This window comes from Diplotaxodon limnothrissa, linkage group LG20 (genome assembly GCF_057381915.1).
Source record: "Diplotaxodon limnothrissa isolate DT_005_m linkage group LG20, D_limnothrissa_male_GT1.1, whole genome shotgun sequence".
In the NCBI taxonomy this organism is placed as follows: Eukaryota; Metazoa; Chordata; class Actinopteri; order Cichliformes; family Cichlidae; genus Diplotaxodon; species Diplotaxodon limnothrissa.
Window position 1 is genome coordinate 38,214,884 of NC_140615.1, and position 26,023 is coordinate 38,240,906.

At 41.5% G+C, this 26,023-nt stretch overlaps 1 protein-coding gene across 1 annotated transcript; it reads right to left on the reverse strand.

Annotated features, from left to right (window-relative positions):
• Positions 1-339: 339 nt before the first annotated feature.
• Positions 340-16,717, reverse strand: LOC146611467 (L-rhamnose-binding lectin SML-like). The gene is made up of 6 exons (XM_085345624.1): positions 16,632-16,717; positions 16,373-16,467; positions 16,233-16,277; positions 16,008-16,143; positions 15,818-15,915; positions 340-428 (listed from the first exon to the last, which is right to left on the reverse strand). Exons 1-6 carry the CDS (start codon positions 16,715-16,717, stop codon positions 340-342), a joined length of 549 nt encoding a protein of 182 aa, XP_085201750.1.
• Positions 16,718-26,023: the final 9,306 nt, after the last annotated feature.

Genomic DNA, 26,023 nt, shown 5'->3' on the forward strand with positions numbered 1-26,023 from the left:
CAACAGCACACAGTTTAATTTCCGGGCAGCAAATCTTTTCTTTGATTATTAAGTGGGCAGGGTAACACCACCGGTTGTTAACATAAACAGCAAGCCCACCTCTTTTCCGCATACTGCTCCCAGTGCTATCCGTGTCCGCCTGAACAGTCAGAAGCCTTCCACAGATACGTTGTAGTCATGAATATCCTGGTGCATCCATGATGCACTCCCGGTATTCCCTCTAACTGCTTACATGCACTGTCAGCTCCTAATTTTTATTTGATAAAGAACGAGTAGCGCCCATTATGATAGATGGCAGACACGGTTAGTACCTTCTCCTCAATTCGAGCCACCGCTCTCTCACAGCTTCTTTCCTTCTCCTTTTCTGTCCTCCACCTCTGCATCTCCGATGTGTTTTCCTCCAGATTTCAGCTGGTACATCTGTGGGTCTGAGCGATGAGCCAGCATCAAGGCGATCAGCTGATTTATAGAGTAAACAGCCCAAGTAGTATGTAGGAGTTGTGCCACAGTCCCGTTCCTCGATAAAAGTAACAGTTCTGGGTCATTTTGACCCAGCATTTTGAGTTTCTTATGTTTTGGTTTATTTTTGAAAGCTGGATTGTCTTTCATGTTTCTCTGGTGCTTTGTTGATTTTTATGATGACTCTGTGTTTCAATTCTGGTATGTTTCTGTATTATGATTAATGTTCTGGTTGTATTTTGTTATTATTGCAGGTTTAGTTCAGTGTCTAGTCTGTCTCACTCTGTTGAGTCTGTCCTAGTAACGTGTGTCTTGTTTCCTGTTTTACTTTGAAGGTTCATGTTCCTGTCTGATGTCAGTGTTTCTGTTTTGCTTCTACCCTGTCTCGTTAGTCTAATTTCTCCCAGCTGTGTCTCCCTCCTGTTGCCCATTCCCAGAATACTTCCCAGTGTATTTAAGCCCTGTGTTTCTCTGTGTCAGTGTCGTATCCTCTTTATGCTGTGTGTTTGCCTCCTGTGCATGTTTAGTTTCTTTCTTAGTTTCTTAGTTTCTTACCCCTAAGGGTACATCTGTCACCATCTTACAATGCTGTGATTGCAGCCATTCCCTAACTCTCTGTGAATGGGACTCATGACCATTGATCAAAGACCATTGATCAAGATCAGTGGTCTTTGATCAATGGTCATGAGAATTTGCATATTAATGATGAAGGAACTGACCTCCCAGCCCATTGTTCCTTCAGTGGGCTGGTTTCAGTCATTATGCAAATGTCCTGTTTATAAGATTGAAACATGCAGTCAGCTGAGACTGAAGACGTCACCTGGATGATGACGAAACGTTTCTCCCACAAAACGCTACGTCCAGATGAACAGAATCAACTTTTGGAGATTTACTTACCTGGATGATTGACAATGCATCAAGACAAAACATGAGAACTAAAAACGCTGGGTCGAAACGACCCAGGACCATAACATTAAGTATCTGTGAATTATGAGCAAACACTACAACTTTTACCTGAAGTCATGAGTAAATACGCTGCTCCCAGCACTGAAAGACACAGACAGAAACATCAGTATTGGACTGTGTGTTGAATACAGAGGATTTATTCAACTTAATTTCAGCTTCATTTAAATAGTACCAAATAAGAAGGAACACACACATGTAAAGGAAGCACTCAAAACCTGCGGCTATCCTAAATGGGCGTTCTTAAAGTCAGCAAAGAGGCACAGAAAAGAAGACCAGACACCAGCGAGGGAGGATAAGAAGGACAGACGCAACAACATTGTCATCCCCTATGTAGCCGGTGTATCAGAGAAACTCAGGAGAGTTTTCTCCAAGCATGACATCCCAGTGTATTTCAGACCCAGCAACACGCTCAGACAAAAACTGGTTCACCCAAAAGACAAAACGCCAAAACACAGACTTAACAATGTGGTGTATGCTGTACAGTGCAGCGAGGAATGCCCAGACCTCTACATTGGAGAGACCAAACAGCCACTTCACAAGCACATGGCACAACACAGAAGAGCCACCTCCACAGGACAAGACTCAGCAGTCCATCTGCATCTTAAGGATAAAGGACACTCTTTGACGATGCCAATGTTCACATTTTGGACAGAGAGGACAGATGGTTTGAAAGAGGAGTGAAAGAAGCCATCTATGTCCACTGTGAGCGACCATCTTTGAATAGAGGCGGGGTTTACGACACCAACTCTCTGCCATCTATAATCCAGTTTTGAGATCCTTCCCAGACGCCTTAACGCCCACTCACATCCTGGGCCATCTGACCTCAGGAATTCGCATGATAAGGTGGGGCCAGGTTTCACAATGAACACACCCGAAACTCTGGCTGATTGTGACCCACACCCAGTTTCACACCTTGGCTCAGGCGATTAGAGGATCATCAGGGGGTCCTTTTGTCCCTCTGTGGGGGGAAACTCCCACTAGGTTTATATCTGGGACTCTCCACCATTTGACCTTAGAACTGAAGAAGCTTCTCGGATGAGAGGTGAAACGTCTTCAAGCAACTTAAAGAAGTCCAGACGCTTTTCTTTGCAAGCTCCTTTGAGTACCAAATAACACTTTATATCATAAAGTAAAGATCTCAGAATAAGACAGAGAAAAGCACAACAACTGAATCGACATATACAGCGCACAATGTTCCTTACCAATGTGCATCTTTTTGTGATTTTTATGCCTCGTTGTGTCTTCCTGCAATGCACTGATAACCTTCTGTCATCAAGAACTGATCAACACTGGCCTCAGTCTAAACCCAGACTTTACTTTGAAATAGACCCATAATATATCACCTGAGATTATCAGACCACCATGTGCTCCATTTGTTATTGTCAGGAACAACAAGTAACTCAGGGGAAACAAAAGCAGGGATTCAAAGCTGGCTATCGCTTCAAGCTTTGGAAACAACAACGCTAACCCTCGCTTCCATCCATTTCCCCACCAACACCAGATCCAAGGAGAAGGACCCAGGACTCCAACAAAGACTTGAGCAAGGAAAACGGCAATGGACTCTGTGCACTAGGGCTAGTGCCATAACTGCAGAATTAAAGACAGTGGAGGCCCTTTGATCTACCCTGTGAGCTGACGGTAGCCATAGTTACCAAAGACTAAAGATAAGATAAGATGTGGGAAATTTGTTTTGTTACAGCAGTGGACAGTGCAAAATTACATGGAAAAATAGAAAAAAAGAAAAACACTGGAATAAGACATCAATAGATACTGTACACAACTGTACACAATAGAACAGAATAAAATGCTATATACAATCGAATAAAATAGAATACAAATGCTATATACAATTGAGTATAATTGTATACAGCACCTACGGACACAATCAACATTTACAGACCTATAGCCCTCGCATCGGCAGTCAGCACAGTGACGAATACCTACCACCCTCTGTTGAACACTGCCAATTTGCTTACAAGGCAAATCATTAGCCATTTACCATCCTCTGTGGACTGGACTGGTTCTTATGTAGTACTATTCTACTCTAACTGACCACTCAAAGCACTTTAATACAACTTACCTCATTCACCCATTCATACAAGCACATTTTTCTATGCTTTTCCTATGTCAGTGCTTTCTATCTAACATTCACAAATGTTCACAGACTGATGCATCAGAGAGCAACTTGAAGTTCCAATTACCAGAAGACCTGCTCTTCCTCCTCAAAGTAGGTGGTAGAATGCCCTCACCACCATCCTTCACAAAGCACTTAGCCACCGCCCCTACCTGAGCCTGGTTCTGCTGTAGGTTTCTTCCTGTTAATAGGTGACTTCTTCCTTTCCAGTGTCGCCAAAATGCTTGCTCATATGCTGCGGTCATGTGATTGTTGGAGGTTCCCTTGTTGTATTATTGTGTGGTGGTCTACATTACACTATAAAGGGCACTGAGGTGACTGTTGTTGTGATTTTGCACTGTATAAATTGAATTAAATTGAATTGAAGAAGAACAAGAAGAACTACTGATGATATAGCTAAGGCTGGATATGGTGGCCTTGAATCCTCCCTTAGTTATCCTGAAATACATGTAGGCTGCTGCATCATACATGGTATGATGCACTGAGTGTTTCTTCCTCAGTGACCTTGCATTTGGTACCTCTGTCCCTGCTTAGCAAAGCTTTAAATTTCCTTGGTTGATCTACGTTTCTAGTTTGAATGGTGACCAAAAGAACAAGATCACGCATACAAGCAGCGGAAATTCGCTTTCCCGTAGGGTGGAGGGCCTCTCCCTTAGAGATAGGGTCAGAAGCTTGGCCATCTGGGAGGGGCTCTTACTTTGTTATTTGAATAATTACAACTCAAAAGTTACCACATTATAACATTTTTGTTCCTACCTTGTTACTTTGTCACTTTATTAACAAGCTGTAATGGAAAATGCTACTGTAATTCTTGGTCGTAGATTAACATTTACAAGATAATTATGTACGTTGTGGTAAACATGTTCTTAGTAAATGATCGGCCATGAATTGCTCTCAGGACTCTGTGAAGCCTAACTGTCCTGCTGAGGTGATGCAAACATGTATTTAGGATGTTAGATGAACTGATCCAATAAAGCAGAAAGAAAAGCATGTCACAGTACAGCACAGTGGAAAGCTAGAAAAGGATTAGACTGAACATGTGCAGCTGATTTCATGTATAAATAAAGGATTATCAGTGTGTTGTACTCACACAGTGTGCTGCTGAGTCCGGAGCAGAGCATCATGTTAGGAGATCTGGATTACAGTGAAGAGCTGAGCTGATGGAGGATCAAACAGCTGCTGTCCAGAATAAAACTGTGTATGCAAAACTGTAGCCAATGGAAAAATGGGAATGTCTCCACAGACCAAACAAGGAAGCAAACCTACTTTATAGATAGATAGATAGATAGATAGATAGATAGATAGATAGATAGATAGATAGATAGATAGATAGATAGATAGATAGATAGATAGATAGATAGATAGATAGATAGATAGATAGATAGATAGATAGATAGAACTTTATTAATCCCTCAGGTGGGTTCCTCTGGGAAATTCGATTTCCAAAATAGCACAGCACCGACAGAAGTTACAGAGTTACAGAATATTATATATATATATACACACACACACACACACACACACACACACACACACACACACACACACACATATATATAAATACAGAGACAATATAAATAAAATATACGAAGGGGATAAATAGAATAAATAGGAATAAAAAATAAAAATACAAGTGAATTGCACATTTCAAGTATTGAGGTCTATTGCACTGTTGACTATTTACAAAAGTATTGCACAAAAGGTATTGCACAGTGAGGTGAAGAGGCACTACAGCTTAGTTGTTCCCCCCTCCTTTGTCCTCCTGTTTCCCCTCCCTCTCCCCTCCAGAGAGGAGTTAAACAGTCTGATGGCGTGTGGGACAAAGATTATAGGTGCGCGGCTCAGCTCAGTTGGGGACAGCTGTGACCAGATCTGCCCTTTATCCTGAATTAGAAAAGTAGTTAAGAAATGAATGGATGGGAATCGAGTATCAAGCTGAAATAAACATCCATCCATCCATTCGCTTCTGCTTATCCTTTTCAGGGTCGCGGGGGGCGACCAGCTGTCATGGGGCGAGAGGCGGGGTACACCCTGGACAGGTCGCCAGTCTGTCGCAGGGCTAACACACACAGAGACAGACAACCATTCGCACTCACATTCACACCTAGTGGCAATTTGGATTATCCAATTAACCTATCCCCACAAGTTGCATGTCTTTGGACGGTGGGAGGAAGCCGGAGTACCCGGAGGGAACCCACACAAACACGGGGAGAACATGCAAACTCCACACAGAAAGACCCCGGCCTGATGTTGGAATTGAACTCAGGACCTTCTTGCTGGGCGGCAACAGAGCTAACCACCGTGCCACCGTGCTGCCCATCAAAATATGATAGTTTAATAAGAGAAGAAAATACTATCTTTAGGTTTTAAAATTTTAAATGTTGCCGGTCTTTCATTTTACTTTTGGCCTCTTCAGCCTTTGTAGGACAGTACAGAGACCATCCTAACGTCACTGTACAGCTCTTAGCCCTGCTGCTGTTCTTCACACAGCAGGTGGACAGTGCCAGGATTGTGTTGCCACAGTAAGGGAACTTTGCTTCCTCGTGCCTGATTTGCATGAAACACTACTGGAAATTCCAGGAATCGAGTTTCTCTGGGTTGCTGGATGCTATTCGAAACAATGAGCGGTTTGTAAATGTGACGCACACCAGCAACACACACACCAAGTTTTACACAAAATGCAAAATGTGGCTACAAAAATAGCAGCAGCAGAAAGTCAGAACTGAATGTCTTTATGTTGCTGATCTCCAGGAACTACACACTGCAAAAACTCAAAATCTTACCAAGGATATTTGTCTAATTTCTAGTCAAAATATCTCATTACACTTAAAATAAGACACAATCAGCTACAAAGTAACAATTCAGTGAGATATAGGAACTTGTTTTTAGACAGTGCATCTTGGATCTGGAGAATTTTCACTTGTTGCATTGGCAGATTTTTCGCTTGATACAAGATATTTTTTTTTTAAATTGATGAAAAAAAATCTGCCAATCTGTTGCAGGCCACAGCAGAGGCGTGTCATGGCTGTGGCCGCTGTTGTCAGGGAAGGCACAGATGGCAGCACTGTTTAAACTGAGCTGTTTAAAGGGAGCCTCATGGAGCCCAGCCTGTGCAGAGCCATCCTGCACAGGCTGGGCTCCATGAGGAATCACAACATACAGTAGTAAATGTCAGCGACCGGCCCTGTGTGTTTGTTCGGCAACTTCATAATGTGGCAGTGCAGTGGCTTTGGCCAAGGTCACACGCCCACCGCACGTGACAGGACATCTGCAATCGGCGTGCCGTTATCGTTAGCTGAGGTGCTGATCGTACGCCACTCGTGCCATGAGATCAGCTGACTTTGCGTGTGCATGCACTGTGCACAGCGGTGTGTACTGGGAACGCAGGCATCTGTTTAAAGAAAATGGATTTAATTTTAACAAGTCAGGGGTGAAACTGATTGAAATTCACTGATGAGATGATGGAGCTGGTCTATGCTGGGCTCACATCTACCCCCTGGCCCAATCCCTTTTTGTCCCCCATAAACCCCCCACCAGAGCAGCCAAAGGTTCGCCATCGAGCCCCGCCCTCAACAGAGCAATCGAAGTTACATTCCTCAGGCAGGTAAGTGACGGAAGTGACGGACAAGGTAAGCGACTCATGTTGTAACTGACGTCAGACGCCGGAGATTTTGGCGGAAAATTAAAGCGAATGGTAGTTTAGATTTGAACAAATTCATTTAAGCTTCAGTATTACCAAATACACTTATCAATTGTCTTATAACAACAACATTTGTCTAAATCATCTCCAACACTCTGGAGAACAACGGGGAGAGTTTAGAGGCTCTCCAAGATTACATTGATCAGTGCTGCCAGGATCTCGTAATGAAGAAGGCCCAGAGTGTAGCTTCCCCGGCCAAATCTGAGACGCCGTCGTCGAAAAGACAACGCCCGGCAGATTCCCCCGGCCAGCCGGCAAAGATATTGTCGACATACTGGAGTCAATCGACAAATGATTGTCCAGTTTCGATGCAAGGCTGTCCTTGGTGGAGATTCTTCACTGGGAATTTAAATGCTTGCGAGAATCCCTGGAGTTCAGCCAGCAGCAGGTGGAAACGCTCGCTGCTGAAAATGCCACGCTAAGGGAGTCGGTGAAATGTCTCACAGAAAATGTTACCCAGCTCAATAGAGAAAATAAAAAAATAAAAGAAACAGTTATCGATCTACAAGCTCGTAGCATGCGTGATAATCTGGTATTTTCTGGTATTCCAGAAAATACCAGTTTCACACCTTGGCTCAGGCGATTAGAGGATCATCAGGGGTCCTTTTGTCCCTCTGTGGGGGGAAACTCCCACTAGGTTTATATCTGGGACTCTCCACCATTTGACCTTAGAACCGAAGAAGCTTCTCGGATGAGAGGTGAAACGTCTTCAAGCAACTTAAAGAAGTCCAGACGCTTTTCTTTGCAAGCTCCTTTGACAATGAGAGGTGGTGGATTGGCCAGATGCAGGTCGATGTGTAAAAATAACTCAGTTGTTTGGTGGTGGCTATGGCGGGGCTTCCACAGAGGCCAGCAGGTGGATGAGGGAAGGGGAGGCAGTAGGAGAGACCCGAGGCAGCCGCCAGTCCGAGTGTCAGGTGAACTGAACTTCAGGTAAGAAGTTATGACCTGCAGTCTCTCTGGGTCAGATATAAACCAAGTTTAGGTGGAGTTTATTTTCGTTGTGCTGACTTTTTACCCTCAGTTGCAATAACTCGTACTGCGTTCTAGCCAGCTTGATGGAGTTTCTATACAGCTGGGTGGGTGCTATGATGTTACTGATAGTGAACTTTATTTTATTCATACGTTTAGTTAGTAGAGTTGCCAACGGCTCCTTAAAAAAATGGAATTACACGTTTCATATTGAGCTGAGAAGAGACGCAGTTTGTCCCGGATTTTAGTTAGAATGGAAAAAGACACAAAGCTGGAGTTATTCTGTGTTTACGTTGCACAGCTGCCTCTTCTTCTCTCGTTCTCTCCCCCCCTCCCTCTCCTGTTGCTACTTCAATCATGAAACTGATCAGTGATCAGCTGATCGGCTTTTCTCTCTTGTTTGTTTATCGTCCACTTTGCACCAGAAAGAGGAAACCAGCGGATGTCGCGCTAAACAACAGCAGCACGTTTAAGCTTGATCAGCTGTTGTTAGAATTTATTTAATATTAATTTCTAGTATCAGCTGATGTTTGCTGGAGCCACAGCTGTAAAGCTGCTGGTCATGATGTCGGTTTGTATATCTGGTGAGAGGGAAACATGAAGATGAAACCAGGAGATGTCCTTACTGAATCATCAGAGCTGAACAGGTGATGGAGAAACAGGTTTACCTTTTAGGTGACATGAATGAGTTGAAGGGAAGTTATGAACTGTTTCTGAGAGACAAATAACACCAGGATCCTTTTTTTTTATGTAGCTGACAGCTGGTAACTGTGCAGGGGCGGGTCTAGCAAAGTTTTGCCAGGGGGCCAGGTAGGGAATTAACAGGGAGAGGGGGGCACAAAGACATACTTTTCTTTCTTATTCTCAATTTAAATGTCTCGCTTTTATTAAATAATTATCTAAATCTTACAACCAAAGTTTTTATCTGACGTAAAATGTATAGAAATCATACATATACCAACAAGACTGTACATCACTGTCACAACAGGGTTTGTTTTCAGTCAAAGTCTTTATGGCTTTACTACCTGGTGGGTCGGTCTGTAGTCAAAATGCCCGATTTTCTGTCCCAGTCCAGCCCTGCAGGTTAATACTGGCAGTGTCACCATGCCAGCTGACTGTATTTCATCATCAGCCAGTGCTGTTCTTTATCAATATTACCAAAGTTGACCATAAGGCAGCATAGAAAGTATTTACTTGCTTTCAGGTTTTATTCAAATGTTAGTCTTTTCAGTTGTTTCCCCACTTTTTTCCTGTTTCAAAATCAAACACCAGTTTGTGAGAAGATGATCTTCTTTTTTTAACAGGCAGATAAAGTTTTACATTGGAATTTGTCAATTGTTTGTTACAAATGTTCGTATTTTAATATTCAAAAATGTTTTTGCCCAAAACATATGTGCACTACATGTCAGTAAAAATGCTATGCAAATATTGCTGTCCTTGAATGCTGAGTAAACATTGACAAAGCACTGATTGTATCTCTTGTACTTTATCAACGCAGTATCTAAAAACCGTAGTGGTTAAAATCTCATTCTAATAAGAGTTAAAAGCGCATTCGGTTATTAGGTTTATAGGATTATTGAGTTATGGTTAACGGTTGGTAGAATTTTTTTTTAAACATCTGCCAATTACATCTGCCACCCTTCTCCAAATCTGTGCCCCTACCTGGCCCCCCCAACAAAAATTTTCTAGACACGCCACTGCTGTTACCTTGTTGGTAATTTCTGGTAAATAAATAAATACAAGAGAATGAAACATCAGTATATAAAAACAAAAGATTGAGAAGAATTTAATAAAAAAAAATAAAAAAAACGATGAATGGCTCAGAGAGACTGTATGGATTTCTGACATTGAACTGCTGTGATTTTCTTTAAGACATTTTTAACAGCAGAGGGAATTTTGGATTGTCATCTGTTCTGTATATGCACTGCTCAATCTCGTCCCGTAAAGAAGAATCAAAATGAAGAAGAACAGAAATAAAATCAGAGGTCTGTGCAGTAAATGTTTTCTGCTTTTCTAATGTAAAAAGAACAAACACAGTTCTTATAAAGACCTAAGATCACATGACTTCAGGCAATGTATAAACCAAACTCATTTCATCAACAGGCTCACATTTAGTTTGTACCATCACGGTTTATCTGTATACAATATACTGGTGGATTGTTTGGTTCTCCACTGGCCCAGTTTGTGAAGTCAAACTGGGAACCATCACTCCACTTCCACACAGTTTCCTGGAAGAATAAAGTTCAGTTTGTTCTGATGTACTTTGATGCATCTCTGCTGAGAGTGCAGACATGAGACCTCTTACACCACTCGAACACAATGAAGGTTCATTTTGTTTGTGAAGGTAAAAAATGAAAAGAAAAGTCAAGTCAACAGCAACATCTGTCTCCAGGAACAAAGTCCAAGACCAGTAATGTTCTGGGGACAGAGCTGGGCTCCCTTAAGGTGGTGTCAGAGAGGCGGATGCTGTCCAGGATAAGGACAATACCTCCCACCCACTCCATGACGTGCTGGCCAATCACAGGAACATGCTCAGTGAGAGACTGAGATTACCCATAATGCACCGCTGAACAGCACAGAAATCAATCCTACCTGTGGATCTCTCTGTACAGCTCCTCCATTGAATGCACAGTGAAGTGTAGTAGGTGGACAGCCTACTATCTGCATCTCTCTACAGAGACAAAAACTACTACTATGATAAGAGGGGCACCTTAATTTCAGCTTAATGTTTTATTACTTTTGTGTAATATATCAGGGACTGTGATATATTAGAGCTATTGCATTTTATTCAGGGCTTCACCTATCAATAATTCTAGTCTATCAATTGTTCCATCGATTGAAGAATCAAATAGCAATAATTAATATTCAAAAGAGGAAGAAAAGGTCTTTCAAAATAAACTGGTCAGTGGTTTCCGTTTTAGAAATGTGTTTTAATAGTTGTACTGCATACATATAACCATGCATACCTAAATTATTTCATTTCACACACGATATTAAAATGAAAGAAAGCTTAGATGCAAAAATGAATAAACAATAATAATAATCAAGTACAGCAATGTCAAATAAAACAAGGTTTACATGTACCTGAAATAATGCATTAAATGTTTTACAGTGTTGTAACTCCTGGGTGACGTAGGTTATAGTGTTTTTTAATAGTTTATGTGTGCAGTGAGTGAGTTTGTGACTGTAAGCCTCTAAAGGACTATGTGGTGGCTGCAGAGAAGAAATGTGAGCATGTCAGCATTCTGATGTTGTCCTGTGCTTTCATGACTTCATTTGATGGTGTAGACGTTTTACTGTCCCATGTCCAACTTTATTGGCCTGCTGAGGGAAAAAAAGGTTTTACAAAATGTAAAATTTAATACAGTTTATTAATATAATATATTGTTTCTCTTTAAATATGAAAAAAATGTTCCAAAAAACTTACAAAAAATAAATAATCTAGTGAATATGTGCCCCTGCTTGCTACATGTACCTCAGTGAGCTACTTGATTTAAACATCAAATGAGATTACATAGATCAAAGTTAAATTTTAAAGGAGGCGACATTAACAAACATGTGCAGCAGGACAAATCTTAATGTGCTGAATTTACTGAAGAGCCTCAGTGTCAGTTTTGTGACTGAACGTTATGTGTTTTTTTGCAACTGATGGCAAATGTACTTGTTTCTGTTTCAGGAGGACAATATTTAAACGAGTCATAAAAATGTGAATTAATAGTCTGTGGAACACAATTTAATGTAAATTGGATGAAATGTAATCATGAAAATCCTGTCCTCTGCCTGTTGTGGTTGTGATAGCTGCTGATAGGTTTATTTTCAGTAGCGTAATATATTATAGTTTGCTCAATATTCACTTGCATGGATGCTCAAAGCTGTTATCGCAGTGCCAAAACGTTGTTTGTCCTAAAACTTCACACAGTCATGATCCGCGCTGAGTGTTCAGAGGTGAACGCCATTTATAACCGCTTTCATGAATCAAAGCAGAAATGAAGTAAAATAAGCATCGTTTGCCAGCAGTGTGCACAGAGCGAACAACTATCTATAAGAAACTAAAAATGTTAGAATAATGGCTGAATGCTGCGATGTGCTATTAAAGCCAAGAAGCGATGCATGTTTCACACACGTCGCAGTAGTAGCTGCATGGCTGTTTTCAGAGAGAATTTATTGTGTGAAACCTGAGGTTGGATAAGATTCTGGTTTTCTTATTTTTCCTGCTGTGACCCAGTTTAGCTCCTTTCCTCTTCATCTTTAAGGAATTCTGTGATTGCAGTAAAATTCCCTCCATCATCACTGATCCCAGCTGACCTGTACTGAACTAAACATGAATCCTAAAGCCTGTAATACAACAAAGAACATTACTAATGAACACTGATTACACAGAACCTTTGATCAGTTAATATATAACTACATAGATTTTATTGCAGCAGCGTGATGTTCAGAGTTTGGCTGTGAGTTTAACAAATTGTTGTTAAAAACCATAAAAACCACAAAGTTTAGGCATGAAGTGTAAAATAAAGTTAGAATCAACATACATGATCTGTACACCTTGTTTACATCCTGCACACATCCTGTTCACTTCGTTGCCTTTTGAACACCTACTGCTGATTTAGAAAACACACCCACATTCACTGGTGATGGTCACAGTTTAATGTAACGTCACAATAGCCTGCACAAAATAAGCAAATGTAGCTCGTTTCCTCTGCTGCAGCTTGTGTTTACCCTCAAGGTGTTCTTACTGTCTTGGAGCAACTGGGGTTAAAAGTCTTTTAATCGTGTAGGACTTAATTAGATCTTCCCTCCAATCTGGACGACACCAAACTTCCACTGAAATGTGAAAAAAAATGTTTTCTTTGTCTTTGTTATTATTATTTTTTGTTTTTCATCTAATCTTTTTGTTTCTGTGTCCACATCATAACTTTTTCTGTCCTTTTTGATTTTCTGTTTGAATTATACAAAACTACATTTTGCTTGTTAAAATTACTTTGTAAACAGTTTGTCATGGTCCTGGGTCGTTACACCCAGCATTTTGTGTTATATTGGTGTCATCGTATGCTTAGGGTTTATTCTTGTTTTCTTAGCTCCTAGGGTTTTGGTTCTTGTGCTTAGTGTGCTGTCCTCCCCCCAGGTGTTCTGTTTGTGTATCTGAGTTTGTGTTTGTAAAACAGCCTGTGATCTTCCTGTTTTACTTTGAAGGTCCTGTCTCATTATGCCCATTAGTTTCAACTGTGTTCACCCCATACGTGTCATTTCAATACAATACAATTTTATTTATATTGCACATCTAAAAACCAGATGTATGCCAAAGGGCTTCACAGAAACCAAATAAGAGCAATGATAAATACAAGTAAATAAAATGAAAAAATTAAATATGTACAAAAAAAATGTACTATATACTAACAGGTGGGAGACATAACTAACCAATCATACAGCAGGCATAATCATAAATACAATAATAAAAGCAAAAAAGATAAGTTACAGTTCACTTAAAAATGCGAGCTCTAGGAGGCAGGGAAGGCAAGGCTAAATAACTACGTTTTTAATCAAGATTTAAAAGATTGAATTAAATCAGACGTGTGAAGAGCTTGACGGAGATTATTCTAGAGGTAGGATGCAATAGAGGCGAATACGTGGTCACCTCTGCTCTCCCACGGGTATTAAAAGCTGAGGACATCCGTAAGAAAGCTGGGCGTGGTGTTATTTATGATTTTAAAAGTGAGCTATAAGATTTTAAAATCAATGCAATATTAAATGTAAAGCCAGTGCAGGTCGCAGAGAACTGGAGTAATAGACTCAAACCTACCAGTTCCGGTTAAGAGACGTGCAGCAGCATTTTGAACGAGCTGCAGTCTGTAAACAAGGGCAGAATGGAGACCAGTATAGAGGGAATTAGAGTAATCTAATCTTGATGTAACAAAGGCATGGATAAGTTTTTCCAGGTCCTTACGTGGTAAGCAGGGCTTGGCCTTAAAGATTAGATGCAATTGATAGAAACCAGATTTAACTACAGAGGACACATGTTTGTCCAGCTTGAAGGAACTGTCCAAGACAACACCCAAGTTCCTCACAGTGTCAGAAAGGGAGTCAGCAAAGAGCCCAAATATACCAGTTACTTCAGCCCGAGAGGAGGGAGAATCAAAGATTACAATTTCTGTCTTCTTATCATTTAAAATGAGGGAATTGCTCAGTAGCCAGTTTTTAACTTCACTCATACATTTAAAGAAGTGTTGCAATGACGATGTGACATCACCAGCCAGTTTAAAATAGATTAGAATGTCATCCGCATAAAAGTGAAAAGAAAAGTCGTATTTATCAAAGATTTGGCCCAAGGGTAACAAGTACAGAGAGAACAGCATAGGACCCGGCACAGACCCCTGGGGGACACCAGAGGTAAGAGGGGCAATGGAGGAGGTGTAGGTACCCATGGTGACAGAAAAGGACCTTTCTGATAGATAGGATTTAAACCAGCTAAGGGCACTGCCCGTGATGCTCAAGCTTCATTAAAAGGACATTACAGTCCACCTAATCAAAAGGACAAATCAAGCAAAACTAAGACCACAGGGCGCCCTGAGTCAGCAATTGAGAGAAAGTCATTAAGATTCTCAGTAATGCAGTTTCCGTGCTATGGCGTGGCTTAAACCCTGAATGAAATTTTCCCCGATATTATTTGCATCCAAATAAGTTGGTAATGAACAATCTTCTCTAGGACTTTAGACAGAAAGTTAGTGAGTGGACTGAGGCAGCTCTTTTTGAGTATAGGTTGCACTACAGCGTTTAAAAGTAGCTGGAACATAGCCCAATAACAATGACAGATGCATTAGAGATAAAATACAGGGCCCGATAACGTTAAACCCATCTTTAATAATGTAAGATGGAAGGATGTCAACAGCGTTTCCTGTCAATAGGTCCGGGTTTGTGGTGGGGCGTGGTCTGCGGATGCCATGCGGATGCACCTGCATGGCGTCCGCAATCACGCCCAACGAGTTAAAGACACGGGGATTCAGGGTTGTTGGTGTGTGTGTGGTGGCAAGGAGTATGTGTGGCCTGCAGCTGAGAGCTGTAGTCACACTGTGTGAATGAAGTTCGCTCTCAAATCAGACCTCTGGACCCGTCATGCGTCTTCCTTGCCACATATGGTTTCAGGTTTTGTTTGTTATTTAGTTTAAGTTTATGTTTAGTTCTGTCCTTGCTTTTGTCATTTCCAACTAAAGCTTCCTTGCATCACAGCAAGTGCCTGAATTTTGGGTTCTTTCACACAAACCCCACATGACTGCTGCTGCAGCTATAAATGTCAAATTGGTTTAATTAATTTTTTATTATTATTATTTTATTATATTTGTATTTTTTTGATGACTAAATCACATTTCTGTTATTAAGTATTGTGATAATGATGTGCGCGTTCACTCAGGATCTAAAACAAACTGACGAAATCTTCGTGACTGATGATTTTCTGATGATTCTTTTCAGCACAGAAAGGTTCATCTTTTAAAAATGATGAAGAATTTTCATTTTCATTCACTTCAAAAACAAGTCTGAATGTACCGACCCTAAAAGATTATCTTTAGAAGTTTATTATTTGAGTTACTTACCCTTACAAGTGTAAAACACCTCCAGGTACTTATAAATGCCACCACACGGGTCTTCTGAGATATTTGCATCAACAGTACAGTTGTTTGTCCCATTGCACCTGTGAATGCAGGTCAAAGGTGAATCAGCAAAAATTCACTGCATCATCTGAGAGAAGATGGAGAGCTGAAGAAACAGAGTCAGCATCTGTACCTGGTAGTTACATAGTTCATGCTTCCTGACCAGGCGCAGTTAACGTTGTTGACGTGATTAGCATATCCATGAGAGCACGTGGTCGTGTCACGGCGACCATAATTCGCCCAGGAGACGACTATAACCTGTCCTTCATCTGAGGAAGAGTTCATAGAGTCAAACTGTAACCATGGTGATATTTTTAACTGCATTAAATGTAGAAAGACATAGAAGCTGTGTTCTCACCACACTGAAGGTTTGCCGTTGATCCTTCACATATTACACTTTGGCCTGAAACAGACACAGATCCCATAGAAACTGTAATCATTCATGTACAGATTGGGTTCATCAGTCATTTCTAATCACAGGTTTAACAGAGTCGTTACGTGGGAAGCAGTCGTAGGTGGTCTCCAGGTATTTGCAGACTCCAGGATCATAAGTAATGTTTGACTTTATGTCACACTCGGTTTTTCCATCACAGCTGCAGGGAGACAGAAACAGCTGGTTTTCAGCTCAAAGATATGAAACAAGTTACTTTCAGGTAATCATTTACTTCCTGTTAGTTTGAGTAAAGCTGTTCAACAGGTTTTAGTTTGTTTCTTCTTTTGAATCAAAGGCTCACTTCTACCATCCCACAGTGCTCACCTGTTCCTCACGTTGTTCACAGCGTCACCGTGAGAGCAGATTACTTCACCTCCACATCTGTACTCAGCTGACCTCACAATGATCATTCCACCCACTGTTATACAGACACAGTATGAGAGAAAAGGAACAACTCAACACAACATGCAATAATCCAGGTTTCAGGCTTCAGTTTCAGACTCAGATGCTGCAGATCCATAAATAATGAGGATTGTACCTCTGTACACCACCACAGTGGATATTACATTAACTCTGATCAAGGAGGAAACTTTAAGTCAGTGTTTTTGTTTCTAATCTACATCAAATGTTTCTGAACTTTTATACACAGTCCAACATCCTCAGAGCTTTTTTAAAGAATAAATGCACTGTTGGTTTGTTGATCAGGAAAATACAATTTAAACTGAAAATAAGCAGCTGTGCATAAAAAGGCTGTAAACTATAAACAGTTCATCCAATACTTGTTAAGTTTGTTGAATTTAGCCTGAGAGTCTGAATTTGATCTGCAGTGAATTCTTGGACACTATTTTCCATCTTACCACAGCTCAGGCGATGAACACTGAGGCCGTTAGAGGTGACCACTCTCCCTGTGGATATGGGGGTCACCTTGGAAGGAAAGGAAACTTGAGCTCTGATAAAGCCTGAAATAAAAAATAAATTGTACATTTCTGATAAATTAATGGGGAATGTGTTGATCATTTTCTTGCTGAAGGTGAAGCTACAGCTGGTCCCTCATCTTACTTTAGTTTTCCCTGATGGATGTGAAACACGGTTAGTGTCAGCGAAGCTTACAGTAACCTCTGTCTGCTGAAGCTGCTGGCTGATTTAGCTCCAGGGTGGACAACAAAGATCACAGTTTGTAAAGAGTGCAGAGACATAATATCTATCATGTTATTATATATCTATATTCAACATTGCATCAATACATTTGTCAAAAAATGTCTCTCTGAGCAAAATGGGTTCAAAAACATAAACAGCTGTGGGATCCTGTTAGTCCGTGATTTGAACCGAGGGAACAAATCGTGGCAGGATGAGCCTGATGTTATTTGTATCCTGCTGTAACTTTACTGTATAAAGAGCAAACATCTCCAACATGTCAGGAGCAGTTAGTCATTACAACAAGTGTTTGAACTAAAGATCAAGAATGTGGGATCCTGTTTGTCCGTGATTTGAAGAGCCCAGCGCTGCTCCCGACGCAGGGAAACCAGTTCTGCAGGGAGACCGACCTCAGCACCTGTGCAGGTGAAGCCAAAGGGCAGATTTGCTTCACCATATTTTCTCGTCTTTGGCTCAGAATGAAGTTGGTTTGGAAACATATTCAGCGACGCTTCATCTCCTGCTTTGCGTTTCTGTGGCCGCCCCGTGCTAGCAGTGTCCAAGCGTTTTGTATCCCCCCCCCCCCCCCCCCCCCCTTTTCATACCCCCCTGCAATGGCTCTGTGCCCCCTCCTAGGGGGTGGACCCCACACTTTGAGAAGGTCTGCTTTAAATCAAAATTGATTTAAAGGATTGCAATCCAAAGCCTCTATCCCTGATTTCCTCACATGTCAACAAGGAGCCCCACAACATCCAGAACCCCCCCACCCCACCCCACCCGCCCAGCAGCCACCAGACAGGTTTCATTTCATTTTCACTGGGAACAGAAATAAGATTTTAAAAAGGTGTGTGTGAAGGATAGAGTTTAGATTTTAGATCACACAAATACAATATTTAGTAGTTACAGACAGAAGAAGAAGAGGTGAGCTCTAATAATGAGAAAGTTCACAGAAAGGCTCTTTGTGACCAGAATATAAGAAGCAGTAAAACAGCATTTACCTGAAGTGATGAGTGAACAGGTTGCTGCCAGCACTGAAAGAGACAGAAAGAAAGCTCAGTGTCAGACTGTGTGTTTGATATCAAGTTGAATTCACCTCAAAACATGAAACAGAAATGAAAAGCAAACAGGAGAAAGCTGCTGCTTTCATTCACACCTGGATTCTTTGGAAACTCTTTCTAAACAGCAGATTTCAATGACACATTTATTCTCTTCATCTTTCCAACTTTTGTCAATAAACTTATTTGTGTTGACAGTTTGACTTCAACTCTTCAAAGTAAATGATCAGCCATGAATTGCTCTCAGGACTCTGTGAAGCCTAACTGTCCTGCTGAGGTGATGCAAACATGTATTTAGGATGTTAGATGAACTGATCCAATAAAGCAGAAAGAAAAGCATGTCACAGTACAGCACAGTGGAAAGCTAGAAAAGGATTAGACTGAACATGTGCAGCTGATTTCATGTATAAATAAAGGATGATCAGTTTGTTGTACTCACACAGTGTGCTGCTGAGTCCGGAGCAGAGCATCATGTTAGGAGATCTGGATTACAGTGAAGAGCTGATGGAGGATCAAACACAGAGCTGCTGGATTCACTCTGTTTGAATAAAACTTGTAATGTATATGCAAAGTGCAAAAAAACCCAAAATGCAGATTATCTTCTATCTCAGATGTAAATGAATAAGGAAATAAAACTACTTTACATTAAAAGTTATGTAAGCCTGGATCAGCTGACCCAGTGACAGCTGGGAGAGGCTCACATCTCATATTTGTTGATTGGTTAAATCAGTTTAGCAACTGGTAAGAATTTTCTTTTTTCTTAAAACACGATACAAATTATTGCAACTTTTTTTTGTAATGATTCAGATGTCGTGAAGAGCTGTTCCAAAGTTTAGGAGCTACAGTTTGAAAATGTGATCACGTCTGGATTTAAATGAAGAGCACAGAACAGTTCAAAGAGCCTGATCAGCTCAGAGAGAAAGTGACACTCCCCTGTTCATTAACAGCGTCCTAAAGAGGGAACAAAGAGGACGGAGACCAAGTGGACGACACAGACACACATGCAGCAACAGCTGTGGGTGTTCAACACACCAGTGTTTACAGTGGTTTAAATGGGGTGGCAGCAGGTGGATGTTTTAGCTGCTTGATGTTTGTAGTGATAAAACGATTATTAAAAAAGAAAAACAGGGTGCAGCATGAGTGCAGCAGGAACACATTTGTATAGAAAATTTTCACATTTGCATGGATTATCTCCACACGTCTCTCTGGTCAAAGCACGCAAAGGAGAAAGATCTGAGAAAGTGGGTGAAAATGTGTTCTGAAGCCAGTTCACGAGGAAAACAGAGTTTCAAAAACACTCACAGTATTTAGACAGAAGTGTTACTTCAACTCTGACTGCGTGAAGAACTTTTCAGGTCCGGCTGTGCAGCAGGTAGAGTGAGGATCCAAATTACAGGGCGCAGATACAAAAGGATGAACTGAAAGAGGCAGCTTTATTGCTGTGGCAAAAACACTCAAAGACACAAAAACTCAGGAGAGAACTGGAGACTCAAAAATATGGAATACAGGGAAACACAGAGGCCAACAGAACAACAAGCAGAGGACGACAGAGGACTTAAATACACCTAGGCTAAGGCGAGGATGTGAAACAAGAGGGAACACAGCTGGGACTAATTGAGGCTAACGGGACGAGGGAAGCCAAACTGTGCACACTGACACAGGACAAGAGAGCGCCAAAACAAAATAGGAAAAATACTGAAAAACATAACATGTCACTGTACACAGCTACACCTTCATGCAAAAGGTTTCTGGAGTTTCCACTTTCATCCAAGAGGCGTCTTCTTTTTTAAAGCCTGTCCTGTCTGACAGCTTTTCCCATCACAATTGTGACCTGAATGTGATCTTGTGGCAAACACATTTGCTTTTTTAAGATGAGCTCTATGAAGCTCCTCTTGTTCACGTGTTGCCTTCATGTATTTCTTCATTCATTTCACTTCCATCACTACAGTACATGTGCAATATGGAAACATGGCCTCTGTCAGGGTCCTGGGTCGGTGATGCAGTGTTTGTGTTCTGAATTATTGATAGTCTTTGCTTTTGTAACATGCACTGCCTGGCTAAACAAAAAGTCTCCACCCAAAAAAAAGGTCACACACTCTGATATTTCATTGGACCGCCTTTATCTTTGATTACTCGCTCATTCGCTGTGGCATTGTTTCGAGAAGCTTCTGCAGTGTCACAAGATTTATCTCCATCCAGTGTTGCATTAACTTTTTACCAACAACCTGAGTCTGCTGCACAAAGCCTTCTCCAGCACAGCCAAAGATTCTCAATGGGGTTTAGGTTTGGACTCAGTGGTGGCTAATCCATGTGTGACAATGATGTCTCATGCTGGAAGAACAACTCTTTCACAATTTGAGCTCGATGAATCCTAGCATTATCGTCTTGGAATATGCTCATGCCATCAGGGAAGAAAAAATCCATTGATGGGATAACCTGGTCATTCAGTATAGTCAGGTAGTCAGCTGACCTCATTCTTGGAGCACATACTATTGCTGAACCTCGACCTGACCAACTGCAGCAGTCCTAGAGCACTGCCCCCACAGGCTTGTACAGTAGGCACCAAGCATGGTGGGTGCATCACTTCACCTGCCTCTCTTCTTACCCTGATGTGCCATCATTCTGGAAGAGAGTAAATCTGGACTCAGACCACATGACCTTCTTCCAGTGCTCCAGAATCCAATCTTTATGCTCCCTCGCAAATTACATTTTTTTCTGGCCACATTCCTACCTCTAAGATGCTCTGTCCCCACTGTCCACTAGCTGTTTTCTCTGCTTGATGCATGACAATGGTTTGACCCTTTTTACACACACTATCATCTTTTCCACGACCACGAGATGTGTCTTTCAACAAGGTTGTTTAAGAAATGAGAAGCAACTCATTGCATCATTTGGGCAACTTGTTGCCAACTGAAAGATAATCACCATTCAGTATTTGTCCAATAGGAGGCTCATACCTAATTGATTAGTTACATCCAGTTGGCGAAGCAGTGTAGTTAAAAAGGTTTGAAGTTAAATCCTGCTAAATGGGACAATGGCATCACCTACTATTGCAAATGTCACCCTGCATTGACTATGAAGGGCAAAGAATTGTGAGTAATCTTCAGAGTGATGAAGGATTCCCACAGAGGTAACGAATGTAAATGTTGTGGAAAGAAATCATGTTGCTAGTCCATAACATTAATAGAAATTGACTTGGTTATTTTTGGTTAAATATCATTTGCTGTGGGTTACTTCTGTCATCCTTATGTTGGGTTAGATGTTCGTTCCATGTGAGACTTCGTTACCAGGAAAGAGACTAGCGAACTATGCCGTCTTTTCACACAGGGCTCACACTGGTTGTTCACCAAAATTAACCATTCTACTTTGTTGGTCTTTGTCATGAATGCAGGTATGTGACTGTGCACTGCTGTTAGAGTTTGATACACAGCCCTCCTCTTTGCATTTTTATAATACGTTATTGTTCCATGTGTCCTCTCAGGTTCCCTGTTTTTGTGTTCCTTTGCGGTACTCTCTGTAGTTGCCTCCCAGTTTAGACTGTCGAGGTACGGCTGTGCAGCACGCAGGATGTTGGACCCAAACGCAAAACACTCGATGGAGCAGTAAACTTGGTGTTGGCACAAGACATTGAGGAAGATAACAGTGGAGGAATTATATCCTTAAAATTATTCATAGCACTTTCAGAAAGACATTTACTGTGATGTACCTTGAAGTTCTTAAAATATTCACTCAGAGGGCTTATGAGGCGATGAGAGGAGCAAGGGAGTGGCTGGAAATGGCTCAGGTTTCAGATGAGGTGAGGTTGTGACCTTTAAGTGGGGAAGCAGGGGGCGAGAAGGTCCACAGCTCTGTGAATCCATAGAGGAGGGAGCCATCAAAGGATGAGCAGGCAGGTGAATTGTTGAGGTGAGTATCCCAGTGGATAGGAAACCACTTCTTGAGACTAGAGGATGGAAGCACACTCGGAAACACAAGGAGAAATGCTCTTACTAGCACTCATAAACTATAAATCTAAGGAACACAAACTAGGCCTGGTTTCTGCTTTGAGAGATAGATCATCTGGCAGAGACTGGATGGTCCATATACAGTGAGTGGAAAGGGCTATGGGGCGATTGCCACCCAGCTTGGTGAAAAAAGAACAACTGTTGGAGCAATTTTCAGGAAATGGAAGAGGCTAATGATGACTGTCAATGTCCCTCGGACTGGGGCCAGGCGTGGGGTTTCAATGATGCCAAGAATGGTGAAGAATCAGCCCAGAACTACACGGGAGGAGCTGGTCAATGCCATGAAGAGAGCTGGGACCATCGTTTCCAAGGCTACTATCAGTAATACACTAAGACGTCATGGTTTAAAATCTTGCATCGCATGGAAGGTTCCCCTGCTTAAGTCAGCCCATGTCCAGGCCCATGTGAAGTTTGCCAGGGACCATCTGGATGGTCCAGAGGAGTCATGGGAGAAGGTCCTGTGGTTAGATGAGACAAAAGTAGAACATTTTGGTCTTAACTCCATTCGCCATGTTTGGAGGAAGAAGCATGATGAGTATCATCCCAATAATACCATACCTACAGTGAAGCATGGGGCTGGAAGCATCAAGCTCTGGGGGTGTTTTTCTGCACAGGGGACAGGACGACTGCACTGTATTAAGGAGAGGATGAATGGGGCCATGTATTGTGACATATTGGGTAAAAACCTCCTTCCCTCAGTCAGAGCATTAAAGATGGGTCGTGGCTGGGTCTTCCAACATGACAATGACCCAAAGCACACAGCCAGCAAAACCAAGGAGTGGCTCCGTAAGAAGCATATCAAGGTTCAGGAGTAGCCTAGCCAGTCTCCAGACCTAAATCAAATAGAAAATCTTTGGAGGGAGCTGAAACTCCATGTTGCTCAGCGACAGCCCCGAAATCTGACAGATCTAGAGAAGATCTTTATGGATGAGTGGGCCAAAATCCCTCCTGCAGTGTGTGCAAACCTGGTGAAGAACTACAGGAACCGTTTGACCTCGGTAATTGTTAACAAAGGCTTCTGTACTAAATATTATTATTTTTTGACTCAAGTGATCAAATACTTATTTGACACAGTAATTCACAAATAAATTGTTCAAAAATCATACAATGTGATTTCTGGATTTTTCTTTTTAGATTCTGTCTCTCACAGTGGAAATCTAACCTATGCTGAAAACTGTAGACCCCTCCATGATTTCTAAGTAAGAGAACGCGCAAAATCACAGGGTGATCAAATACTTATTGACCTCACTGTATACTGCTGCTGATGAGACAGAGCTGATCCAGCCAGGGAGTGGAAGGGCCCCAATCTCATTATCAGGCACTCAGATTTTACACATTTTTTTATTGAAAGGTCAAATTCAAAGGTCAAGCCTCTAGGAAGTAGATCTAAATACAAGCACAAGAGACTCCAGACCACCAAATTAAAACAGGAAGTAACAGATGACAAATACACTGCATGCATATTCGACTGAGTTTAAAATAAAGAAGACTGAGTGAACAGAATACAAACAAAAGGATCTCAGAAACTCAGAAGTAAAGGAATGTAATAAAAAACAAGGAAATTGTATCAGTAAGGAGATAACAAGACCTATGGACACTAAGAAAAACAGGAAGCTAAATGCAAACACCACAGAATACAGAATCATAAGACAATCAAGAAAATAAAACTAGAACGAACAATGAATGCACTTGAAACAATTCAGGGTTCAGTATCTTGTCCAAGGTTACTTTGGCATGCAGGCTGGAGCGGCCAGGGATTGGACAACCAAATGCTCCAATTACTAGATCTCCTGCGCCACAACCCCAGCAAGAATCACAAAAACAAAACAATTTTTTTTTTAAAAACTAGGTCGAATGTATGGTAATCGACAGGGTGCGGCAGGAGGCCAGCAAGGAACACATTTGTTTGGATTTGCATGGAAAATGTCCATGTGAGAGAGAGCACGAAAAGGAGACAGTATTTTGGAGAATGAGTTAAAATGTGTAATTGAGTTGGTTACTGGGGAAAGCATCATTATTGCTTCAAAAATCTTTAGTATTATTGAGAAAGCGGTTTGCATCAACTGTGACTGTGTGAAGAAATGTTGAACTAGTCCATGAAAAACACAACATACCATTGAACATACCAGCTACAGCAACATGCAAAAGTTAAACATGTGACTGAGAATGGTTACAATCCAAGTCTAATGGTGTGATAAAGTGTTTGTCCCTTTGCTGATTTCTTGTATGTTTGTCATACTTAAATGTTTCAGATCATCAAAGAAATTTAAATATCAGACAAAGATACAAGTAAACAGAAAATGCAGTTTCTAAATGAAAGTGTTGGGGTCACTTTTTCATACCACTGTAAGTAGGTTCAGAAAAAGTGACCTTTCTGCAGACAAACTCCTCAGCTCCAAGTGTAGAAACCATCCAAAATATTCCAGTACCAGCAACTAAAATAGGTTAATGAGCTTCTGTGCCAAGGCCGAGTGGCCGGTGATACTCGGAGTTACTCGCCAAGGGGGCAAGGACTCTTTGTGGTCACACGGCAAGTGGGAGATGTTGACTAGGACAAGGGAGGAACCACACAAACAAAGCATGGAGAAAGGCTGAAACCACTTCTCTGGTGAGCATGGTGAAAGAAAGAGATGAGTTGGGTCCGGAGGTGCCAAATTCCACAATTCCCACCTCCCTCCATTTTGATAACCATCTCACACAGGCCCAGAAAGCGGATGTTGCTGCATTGCAACAACGTTTTGCAGATGTGCACCAATTTAACACACTTCTGTTCGGCGTGTTCAGAGCCCCGGTCACTTTTCAGCGTGTCATGGACTGGGTGCTGCAGCCGCACGCTGCATATACTGCTGCCTACCTGGATGATGTTATCATCTACAGTGACACGTGGGTGGAGCATGTACAAGAGGCGGCAGTGGTCCTGGGGTCCCTGTAGATCAGGTGTTCAAGGCTCGCCCCAGAGGAGAGGGAGAGGCGTTTCCACGCTTGGGAATATCTCTATTGCGGCTGTGCTGGGCAATTTCGTAGCAGCCTTAAGATCCCGCCTGCTGGGAATCTCGGAAATACTGGTGGGTGGTTCATCTTTTCCTAAGCCCTGATTTTTGCTCTCTGTAAGATTCTATCACCAACAAACCTCACATCTCCTACGTGCTTTTGTGGACATTTCTCTGACACCTCTTTAGCTTCCCATACCCACCACCACTCTGAACAACAAGGTTTTTGCAATGATCATCCACAACACTGAACCTGTACGGTTAATCCCCTCTAATTTTCGCTCTTTTGGCTCTTTTTTTTTTTTTTTTTTTTTTTTTTTTCTAAATGACATCAGAAACAGCAGTATGCGACATTACGTGATGGCAGAGCTTCAGTTCATCCTTTGTCATTTTTTTTTTTTTTTTTTTTTTTTTTTTTTTAAATAAATAGGACAGGGGGAATGAATGAGAGAGAGAGGGGGAGAGAAAGAAAGAAAACCAAAGGGGAGAAGAGACGGTGAGAAGGGGGGGGAAGAGAGACAAAAAAAAAAAAA